The sequence below is a fragment of the Pteropus alecto genome, unplaced genomic scaffold (assembly GCF_000325575.1).
Source record: "Pteropus alecto unplaced genomic scaffold, ASM32557v1 scaffold279, whole genome shotgun sequence".
In the NCBI taxonomy this organism is placed as follows: domain Eukaryota; kingdom Metazoa; phylum Chordata; class Mammalia; order Chiroptera; family Pteropodidae; genus Pteropus; species Pteropus alecto.
The window spans coordinates 906,494-917,934 of NW_006443262.1; the positions used below are offsets into that span (position 1 = coordinate 906,494).

The following is an 11,441-nucleotide window of genomic DNA, read 5'->3' on the forward strand; positions in this document are numbered from 1 at the left end:
CAAAACATTGATGAAAGAAATTGACCTGTATTACAAACAAGTGGAAAGACCACCAGCGTTCATGGTTTAAATGACTTAATATTTTTAAAATTCATGTGTTTTTAAAAAACCAAAATCTGATTCCTGTTATTATGTTGTATGGATCAGCTATTTTATTCTGACCCTGCTGTGCCCTTGCACATCCAGGTGGAGAAAAAGCACAGGGCAGTTTTTGTTTGTCCTTGGATGTTTGTAGGTCGAAATAGAGACAATTTGAAACAAAATGTTAAAGGCAGAGGAGCTCTCTTTGTCCTTATCTTGCCTTCTCTAGAGCTGAGCTTTTTAAGTTCCCAGTGTACTGCTGCTTTTTAAGTAGTCGACTCCCACATATTCTGAAAACAATCTGCTATCGGCCATTTATATTTATCAACTGATAGATTAATTATATTGCAAGAGAAAAAACATTTGAGCTAAATTTTTATGTACCAGAAATATTTCCTTTAAACCTAACTAAAGAACTAGATCATTTGTTTCCTGTTAAATAAATGCATAATAATGATAGGCGATGACCAATTGACCAGGAAGCTGTTATAGGTACCAATGTTCTCAAGCACACACATTCACATACACACACACACACACATGCGTGCGCACACACCAAAAAACAGTAAGTAAAACCCGTTTTGTATTTTTAACATGAGTAGTGTTCAGAAAGAACTAGTGTGTAAAATCCGTAATTTCACTCATTCATTTATTTAGTATACATTCATTAAACACCTACTAGGTATAGGAAATTTCCATCTCTGGTGACAGATATTAAACAAAGCAGACAAAGGAACTTAGTAGAGAAAGAAAGAATAAACCAACAAAAATAATAATACATGAGAACATTCCAGGTGGAGGTAAGTTTTGTGATAAAAATAAAAACAAGGTGATGTGATTGAGAAAGACTAGGGACTACTGAGGCCAAGTAGGGCCTCTGTGAAGTTTAAAAGGCAAAGGGACAACTACATATCTGAGGAGAGATGTAGCATCTGGTACGAAGGATAGAATCTGGTTCATAGGAGGAACAGAAAGGCCAATGAGGCTGGGAGTGAAGTGAGCTAAGTCAGAGAGGTGCTAATGGGCCTGGAAAGGTGGACAGGGGCTGTTTACGCCCCACCTTGGAGGACGTGGCAAAGGGCTTGCTTTTATCCTAAATGTGATGAGAAATGTATAAAGGTTTGAAAAGGAGAGTGATGATATGGCTATAGTTTAAAAGGCCCCTCTAGCTGCTGCTATGTAGGGAATAACTAGGGGAGAAAGTGAAGAAAGCAAGAAAGGAATGATGAGGACAAATCAGAAGGCTGCTGGGACAGTAAGATGGGAGATGATGGCAGTTTGGACCAGGGTAGTAGTGTCGCAGGTGGAGAGAAGCAGATAAATTTAGAACCTGTTGGAACGTGAAGTTCATGACACTAGAGAATTCAATGAAGATGGAAGTCTAAGTGAGAACTCAACCTAGAGCTCCGATGACCAGGTTCTTGTCTTATGCCACGATAAAAAACTCAAGGCCAGATGAACGACAAGCAGGAAAGCACAAAGTTTATTAAAGCGAAAGCAGACACTTAAGAGAGAAGCGCAGGCAGACTCAGAGAGCGAGTCACACCGAGGATGACTGGATTATAGGTTTTTGATTTCCTTGGGGGGCAGGGCCCAGAGATATGCTACTGATGTAGCCTCGTTGTCTCTTCCCAGTAGGCGAGGGACTCAGTTTCCCATTCTTTCTTTCTTATTTGGTGTTTCCAGAACCATCATGGAATGAGGTGCATGATGGGAGCCGCATTATTTGCAATGCAGATGACATTATAATGATATTGTAATTAGCCAAAAGTTAGGGCTCAGCCATAGATGGCATATAAACTGGAAAGGACTTATCTCCTTATCTCCCCTTGCCAGGACTAAAATAGGGAGAGGGCTGGCTAAACAAAGAACAGAGGGAAAAGTTCGAAGTCTGGTCCTGGATGAGAGGGGATGTCCCTAGGTGATCTATCCTGCCTCAGTAAAATTTGCTGATGAATAAACGTAAGAAGTAAGGGAAAGATAAAAGTCAGCAATGACTGACTCCTAGGCCAGACTTGGCTATCTTTGTGGGTAATGATGGGATTTACAAAGAGGAGCTACAGCTAAGAAGGGAGTAATGTCTCTCTTTGGAGGCAAGAGAAAATAAGAGTTCTGGTTTGGACATTGTTTGCCCTTTTTGCGAAACTAAACTAAAATTAGTTTTGTGTCTAGAAGGCTTTTCCCACAAGAGGCTGGATGTAGAACAGAGTGCATCTTTATTCGCTTTCAGGATTTGAGAAAGATACTGCCTTGGAACTCTGCCCAGTCATTCACTTTGATTAGCTTTCTTCCCACCCCTCAGAGCACAGAATTAATTTTCGGCTCCTATTCTTTATGTCATTCTCTATCTTTGAACCCCAGATAAATGTTTGATGTCATCTATTCTGATTCACTTAATTAGCCTGTACAATATTTATGTCCTGATAAGTTTTCCAAAAGATATGATAAGAATTTGTCTACATTTCATTTGTCACAGTTTTTATACTGTCTATCTTACATATCTAAAAATCTAATTCTATTGAAAACTCAGCCAAGGAAATAAATTTCATAATTCTAAGGCAAAGTAATTGTTCATACTCCCACACTCTAACTCCTGTGTTTTGATTGGTTCATTTGCTAAACTATGAGACACCGTGTTAAAATAGTATTTGTCTACTTTACTGACCGCTGTCAGAACCCAAGTGACAAATTAGAAGATGATGGGGTGGTGCTGGAAGCAAGGACACTGAAAGCAGCAAAAAGTGACAGCTGACAAGGAGAAGGCAGAGGCACTCTAAAAATGGCATAAAATGACATAAAAGCTAAAAAAGCATTAAGAGTTAGGACCATCTAGCCTCACAGGCATTGCTGTCTTAAGAGTGGCAAAAATAAGTGTAGTCCCCAATAATGACCTTGAATCAAGAAGAAAAAATTGCATTGCTTTGGAAATAATTGTGTAAAAATGCAGAAATATTTTCCCTAACAGTAAAATTAAAATAAAGATTTGACTCTTAGCAATAAGTAGGTAATCTGAAAAATAACTTTATGTGACACTCTCTTTTCTGACACCACTAGATAAAAGACTTATCTTTTCCTACTTTTGGAAACCAAGTTTATTGCAACAGAGTGTGTCTTTGAAATACATCTTCTTTACAGACGTCTCGCTAAGCCGAGGTGTTTGTTCCAGGCAAACTTTCCCTGTGTGTCTGGCCTGTGAAGGGAAATAAGCCTCTTTCCTATTTGGGAACATGTGACTTAGGAGATATATGAAGGATATAGAAATATCCTTGGTAATTCAAAGCTATTGAATTCAGTGCTGTTATTGTAATTCCAGGGTAATTCCAATATATGATGATTTTCATGAACCTGTCATATTTGGCTGTTCCATGGTTATTGTATGCCTTTTGAACTTACCGTGAATTATTTATACTGTCAGGATTTTTATCTGGTTCTGTTCAGCCCTTATGGCATACCATTAAATCATCAATAGTAACAACAGTAAAATTTACAAAATTAAAAATTGTTTTCACTAGTTTGGTAACTAATCAATTTTCCTAATTTTTGGAACTAAATTTTTACACCAAGGAAATTTTCAATGCCATCTGAGAGCTGATCTAGGTTTCATTCCTTCATTCCTACATTCAACAAATAGCTTAAAAGTTTAAATCAAAAATTTTAAGGCATTGATGATAATTAAGTCCATGGACCAGGAATCCCACAATTCTGTGTTGCTTCTCACCCTCCCGTAAATGAGATCCCCGAGGAACAACCACCCAGTATGAACCAAAATGCTACTCCACTGATGGTTACTCCACTGGGATGCTAGCCCAGGACCCTACGGTGCAGTCAAGTTGTGGTGTGTGTTAAATCTAAAGGTCTCTTTTATCTCCCAAGTGAAAAATCTTTGCACGTCCTCAAATTACAACTAGCATTTTGTAAGGAAAAATAGTCATAGGAAGGGAGAGCGATCAGTCACTGGCATGAATGAAAGGCTAAGTGTGACAGAAAGGAACGGTGTATGCACACCTGCCTCGGGCCCTCGTCTCTTCCTCACGGATCTCATCTTTCGCTCAAGGTAAGTATGACAACTTAGCCATTATCCAGTGATTTTTTTAAAAAAAATAAAAGCAATTCCAGCTGGGAATATTTTAAGTATTTTAAAAGAAAACATGAACAATGAGCAACATCAGCGATCGCAAAGAAGCTACAGGCAAACTCACCCATCAGAGTCCTCTCAGTAGCTTGTTGAGAACTGTGACAATCCGTTCGTACTTGTGCTTGCATGACAATCACTATTCTATAAAAAGGGACTATCATGGCAGGGGGAACAGACAGTTCCTAGATGTTAAATGGAAGTGACCTGATTTCAACCAGAGCAGATTAGGAGAAAGTGGTCCAAGTCGCTGGAAAGGAATTTGTGGAAACGTAGCAGAGGCTCTGAGGAGCGAGAGGCTCTCGGTCGATAACTGGCCATCATTTATTAACGCTGCCTGTCCAGTGGGATGCTCCACGTTAGCAATGATGATGCAGAAGGGAGGGCCAGGAGCAGGTTCTTGTACAAGCACTTACACTGGAAACGTCCTGCCTCGTGAATCTTGATAGCGACTCTACATAAAGAGCTGCCTTCTGTTTGGAGAATTCAGTAAATACTAAAATTGCATGTAAATGCACTCCAGCAACCATCCTTGATTTCTGTCTTTGTTTACATTTATTTCTTTCCCAGGCTTTCTCATTTCAGTAAATGGCACCCCCTCACCCCTTTGCCAATAACTAGGAGTCGTCGTGAATTATTCTCCCGCAGCGTGCTCTTTGATAGGTGTGCAGTTGTCTTTTGTCATTGTTTTAATTCGCAATTCTCTAAGGACGCATGGTGTAGAATATCTTTTCATATACTTATTTGCCATCTGTGTATCTTCTTTACTAAGGTGTCTATTCAGATCTTTTACTCAGTTTTTTAATTAGATTGTTTGTTTTCTTATTGTAGAGTTTTAAGAGTTCTTTGTATAGTTTGGATAATAGTCTTTTATTGTTTGTGTCACTTGCAAATGTTCTTTCTCTGTCTGTGGCTTATCTTGTCACTCTCTCAAAAGTGACTTTCAGACTGTAGAAGTTTTTAATTTTAATAAAGACCAATTTATCAGTGATCTCTTTAATGGAGTGTGCCTTTGGTGTGGTGCCTAAAAAATCACCACCAAACCGAAGGTCACCTAGATTTTCTCTTATATTATCTTCCAAAAGTTTTAGAGGTTAGCATTTTACATTTATGTGTATGATCCACTTCAAGTTAAGTTTTGTGAAGAGCATACTGAGTTTTTTTAAATGTAGGTCATACCAAGTCACTTCTATGTTTAAACTCTCCGATGGCTTTCACTTATGTTTATAATTAAACCCTTTATAATTAAGTCCTGACCATGCCCTACACTTTCTACCTAACCTGAGCACTTTCTCCTGTTCCAATGTCATGGTACATCCTCCTCCCTCTGCACCAGTAGCCTCCCTCTGAGATTCGGAATTCATTCGTAGCGTACATCGTAGTGGGATTACATACTCAAGAATGTGTAGCCAGCAAATACAATTGAGTGGAAATCAGATAAGTAAATATTATAGAGGAGGGCAGATGGAAGGAAATCCAGGATAGTTGTCACAAAGAACTTCTTTTAGTTTGTGTGAAGCATTTAGTAAATGGATTGGTCAGCAGGGCGAGAGGCTAAATCAATTGGCAAGCACCCCGAAACAGAAAGTTTGACTTGGATCTTAAAAAAATATCCTGAGATTGAACACTTTAAAATCTATAATAATTTTCTATAAGGGTAAGGAATCATTTTAATTGAGGTAGAGTACACTGCAAATCGAATTTTTTAGAATGTACTGTTACAAAAGGATGAATCTTTTTCAATAATTTAATTGTATTTAAACATAATTATATACATTCAAAATCTTAATTTCTCAGAATCATGTCTTTTAAAAATATTTCCAGGAACATGCATATATCTTACTATCAGTTCGATTTGCCACCTTATTCTTATATCTCCATTCGTTTGCCTTTTAGGACACTGACTTGCCCACTTTACACGTGATCAAATTTAGAGAGAGTTGTTCTCATCGCTGGCTCTCAGCGCTGCTCTTGGCCGAAGAGCCATTAGGTTACCCCAGGTTATGCCGAACATGAGTGTCCTTCTGCCACAGTAACTAACAGTGCATTATGCCATGAGAGGAACTAAACAGTACTTAGAGTCCTTTAAATAAAATATCAATAAGACCCCAAAAGTTCCAGCATTTGTTTTTCAACTTATTAAGACACTTACGTGAACGCCACGACAGTAACAGTTTTCAACAATATGCACATTTTGTTCCTTCAGAAATGGATTCTGAGGCACTAAACGCCACTCTTTAATAAATAATATTATAGTAATATAATAGTAGTATAATATAGTAATATTATAGTAATGTTACAACAAGCTTAATTCTGTTGAAAATAAATTCACCTTGAAATCACTAGAAATAACGTACGATTCTTTTCTAGGCCAAGTAAATAACATTTTATTATTTCTTAAATTCAATACTATGTACTTAATATTATATCTGGCAAATAGTATATATTCAAACATTGTTATTGGTGCCTACTTGGTAATGTTGGTTATTTTAGCATACTGGGAAGATATGTTTAGCAGTGCAGAAAACCAATTTATGCATTTAATGTGGATCTGGCGCCAGCTAGTGGTACATATTATATATGCTTCAAAAGATAACTGCCTTTTCTAAATAACCAAGGACAACATGACCTTATTGAGATCAAAAGCGCTTTAAAACAAAATTTAAAAAATATATTTATGCCATACTGGTGAAAGCCAATATAATTTGTATGAGAATGGGTGTATAAATTGCTCTGTTGTCATGTGATGCCCTCCGCTAACTTCTATCCAGTCCTATGCTCCCACCTTGGGATGATTCGTGCGTCATCCTTTTTATATTAGAGATTATTAAGGTATGGATCATGCCTTCATTTCAGTATCTCACCATTTATCAGATAATATGACAATTAAATGCATAAATAAATATTTCTTGAATTAAAATTAAAAATTTTTCAAAAAACTATTGCCTTATTTCATCCACCACAGTGCTTGATTTCTGAAAGCAGTTATTTCATGGGTTATCAAAACTAGGTCATGACCTTAATTATTCAGAAATATAGTAAACAACTTTGGGCATCTAAGCTTTTGTAATCTTCAGGAATCCCCTATTTAAGTTAGAGATCTGCTTAACCACTGTCTTCAAGGGCTCTTCAGAAATGAAAGGGAACCAGGAGGCTCCTGAGACCCACATGCCAGGTGCCCCTTCTGATTTTAACCATTTAGCCATTCACAACAAATTTTGAATGGGCAGATTTTATTTGCCTGGGATAAGAGCAGAGTTATGGAACATTATCTCAGGGTCCAGTTGCTAATAATGTTTACTTTTAGGATCAATGTTTTCTTATTAATTTGCTCATTAGTGGTGTTAACAATTAGTTCAGATAGAATTTTAGATGTCTGCTAATGGCTCATTCACTAAATAGCCACATCTTGAATTTTGAGGATGAAAACTGTAATTCTCTTTGGGGCTGCAGTCAGATATATTCATATGAAAGGGGAAAAAATTCTTTCCACTTTATGCTTTCAATTTCTGGGGCCATTTGTCAGTGATCCCACCTGGTATGCAACAAGATTGATTCAGAATTCCAGCTTATTACGGAAGGAGCTTGCAAGTTTAATTAGTTCATACTCCTCAGACGTGTAAAGAAAATACATCTTCTGTATTTTCTATAATTGATCTGCTTTCCTCAGAAACCCATTTAAAAGATAGGTTTCAATGTGTGTGCTCTGTAAACATTTAAATCATCTGCTAGATAACTCAGTCACCTTCGGATAAATGATCAGTCTTTGGGATTTCTTCCACCTTTCCCTATTGCTGTACAAGATTGTTTTTGGATAGGAGTTTGGGGTATAAAGGTTTTGTTTTCATGTGATTTCGTGCAGGGAGGGATAACCGCCAAGCATCCACTGGGCTTCCGGCTCCTTGCTGATTTCTGCTTTAGACATGTTGGTGCAGATCTGTCTCAGGACTGCTACCGCAAAGGTACCCTCTCATCTTTTAGCACTCACTACTGGAGTGTGCTTTCCAGACATTTGCTCCCTGCTTAAAATCCTTGCACGCTGCGGGCTTTGTTCCAGCCGCAGGCTTCCGTCCACCCCACTAGTCTTCTCAGAACCTCTGTGCCCTTTACTGCAGGGTCATGCAACGCGTTCTGGACCCTCGCCTGCTGCGCATGAGCCGTAGGAGGAAGTATTAGCGCAGGCTCATCTTTCTTGCCAACGCCTGACTGACTGAAAGGATTCGTGTCGGACACAATCCCACGTGGGACTTCTCCTAGGTGAATGGGACCGGCACTCTCACATCCAAGTTCACAGGTCCCATAGTCGTCTGGACATTTCTGTCACTCATTCCCTTTCCACCCCTTGGAATTTCTTCCTCGGAGGAGAAAAATGGGACACCTATTGAGCTCTACCTCTTACCTTTATTTCTCTTTTTCTCCAGGTGATGGAAGGACATACCTTCCCTTCCGTGTATATCATATCTTCATTATCCCCACCCTTCAACACATAGAAGAAAATCTGTATGATCTATCTGTCCACTTTGGGCGCTGGATATATTGATAAGAGCTTAAAGAATTTCAGTGCCTCCCTTCCCTATCAAACTCAGACTCAGGGGTGGAAGGCTGCAAGGAAATGTAAACTGAATAGGGAATGAAAACATGTTGCTTTAATATTTTCAAACGTTATCTTAGTTACATCTAGATCAATGTTTGTGAATCCTGGCTGGTTGTTTAAACCACTAGAGATCTTTTTTAAAAATACTGATGCCCAGACGAGCCACAGAAAAATTAATTGGAATATCAGATATTGATCAATCTGATTCTGGGAGGGTTTAAGTAAATTGCTTATTATCAATTAGCAAATACATCTCACCCAGGTGAGTACACTTTCTTCCTCTACACTGCCAGACCGTGGTGCTAAACCAGCTATTTCTATTCCTAAATAGATATGCAAACCAAATTTACAATTTATTTAATGTTTTAATACAGTGTACGTGTGTGTGCAGTATATAGATTTCAAATGTAATCAAAGTAGAAAACAAATCAAGAAAATATGCTTTAAAGAAAAAAGAAAATATACTTTTCTCGTGTACTTCTTTATTCCTTACAATATTATTGTGGAGTTTTGTTGCAATAACTGTGCTACCAGGAGAGGGTTCTTTAAGGAAAATGTCTTACGTCCTCATTGTAAAAAGATCGAATCTCCTTGCTCGCCAGCAATGGTGGAAGACAGCTTATTGCTTGAATCACACTGGTGCTGCTTCTTTGCTCTTGCCCACTAACTCTGTCCCAACTCTGCAAAAGCCTTTTTCCACCTTCACAGTTTTGCCGTAGTCACTTTCAAGGATATCTGATGTTTTAACAATTTTGCAATCTGTGGGGGGAAGAATAGAGAAATTGAACAGAGACACACAATGTGATACAGTTTACTGGTATTAGATTCCTACATTCTGCACCAAAACTTGAAAGTAAACACGATCCATGTATTTCTTCTGTTCCCATCAGTTCCAAAGGAAAAGCGGTATCTAAGGATCTTCCTGGATATAAGATTCCATCTCCTTTCTCCTCTGTTTCCTGATTCATAGTTTCTCTCCCCCGCCTCCTCACTCTCTTCCCTCTCTCTTTTCTAACTCCCTGCCTCTACCCTTCTCTTTCTCCAAACACATAAGAAGCCTTACAACTCTCTATTTTTGTGCAACAGAGCAATAAATCCAGCAAAATGATGCTCCTGCAGTTGTTAGCGAACCAGGAGCAGGCTGCCCACACTCTTCCTCCAGCACCCACCTGCTCCGATTTAAATAGGTTCACCTGCCCGAGGAAGAACAAAATGGAGCATTTCTGGGAGAAGCATAGAATATTGATTACCAATTTCTTTTTTCATCTTCCCCATTTTAACCACAGCCTCCATTGAACATTCTGTCTATGGAAAACCAGTATTCCCCATCATTGGATTTTTCACAAATCATCATAAAAAAATTTGCGCTGGCGCAACTGATTGTAGTTTTCCAACTTGGGAAGGGAGCAGCCATCTGACAACAGTGGCATATGGAGAGAACACAGCAAACGAGGCCGTGTGCAGATAGCGGCTGGGGCTACGACCCCACTTGGTCTCCGGACATTCTTGTTCGAAATCTGTTCTGTTTGCAACTACTAATAGCAACCCTCACTTTCACGTGCAAAGCCCATGCCTCTCTTTTTCCTTTTTCTCTGGGAGTTAATCGAAGGTGGGATCTGAAGGTCGTGCAAAGTGTTAAGAGCACAATGTATTGTATCACTGATTGCTGCTGACAGGAGGGCCGATCAGACAGAGCTGGTCATCACGGCGCTTCCTCAGGTTCTGGACAGCGAGTCATCAATGCACTGATCAAAAGCTTCACATCCAAAGATTCCTTTTTCTCTCTGTTTTTCCGTTTCTAGCCTGGGTGTGTAAATACCACTGAAGTGGACATTAAGAAGTCATCCAGAATGAGAAACCCACACAAAACACGAAAGGTAAAATCAACGTTTGTTGGGGCGATCCTAGAAATGAGTTGTACTGTTTACAGGGCGTCAGTCATTAAAGTCTTTTCTCTTATTTCATACAGCATCTTTGAATATTATCCCTGCTCTTCCTTGTTGCTTGGCTGGAAGAAAATCTGGGAGTTCAAGCCCAGGTCTTCTTCCAGTCCTTCTCTCCTGAGGAAATAACCCCATCCTAATGCACACGGGTGGCTGTGACAGGAAGGGATTAAGGATGCTGAGGACCCCTCCTGTCGCCATTAGAGAGCAGAGTCATCCGCAGAGGAAGACATCTCTTTCATAGTCCAGGGAAACTAGCTGGAGAGGCTATCTGAGACAAAGCGACACTGATGAGAGAAGAGCAGTTTTAGAGAAAAGTCTGAGGAGAAAGGGACATTGTCTGAGGACCCCCTTTTAACATCGGAAAGTTGTGACACAACCGTAAGACCGTAATGGTATGTCCAGGGCCTGTTATGTGAGAGAACATGTAACAGTGAAAAAGCTCTCCGGAATGTAATGATAGTTGAAATAATTTTTTGAAAACACACAGTAGTGGTACCGACATACTTTTAAAAGTAACACATACATACGGAAGGCATTTTTATCCATTCCATAAAGGAACATAAAGGAGCACATAAGAACTTCTGGCCCGTAACGATCGATCTGAGGACACCATCCGAGGTTGGAGCCCCTGGACTAAAGCATTCCACAGAATTCCAGGCCTTTTCTGTGGCATTTGCTTTCTGTGTCC

At 39.2% G+C, this 11,441-nt stretch overlaps 1 protein-coding gene across 6 annotated transcripts in view; it reads left to right on the top strand.

The window, feature by feature from the left end:
• Positions 1-11,441, top strand: part of RGS7 (regulator of G protein signaling 7) — a 525,681-nt gene that overhangs the window by 460,883 nt on the left and 53,357 nt on the right. For all 6 annotated transcript variants that reach the window (XM_025041211.1, XM_025041212.1, XM_006924123.1 and 3 more), the window contains one exon: positions 10,610-10,684. In XM_025041211.1, the coding sequence (XP_024896979.1) occupies positions 10,610-10,684 (75 nt within the window). The remainder of the gene's footprint in view (positions 1-10,609; positions 10,685-11,441) is intronic.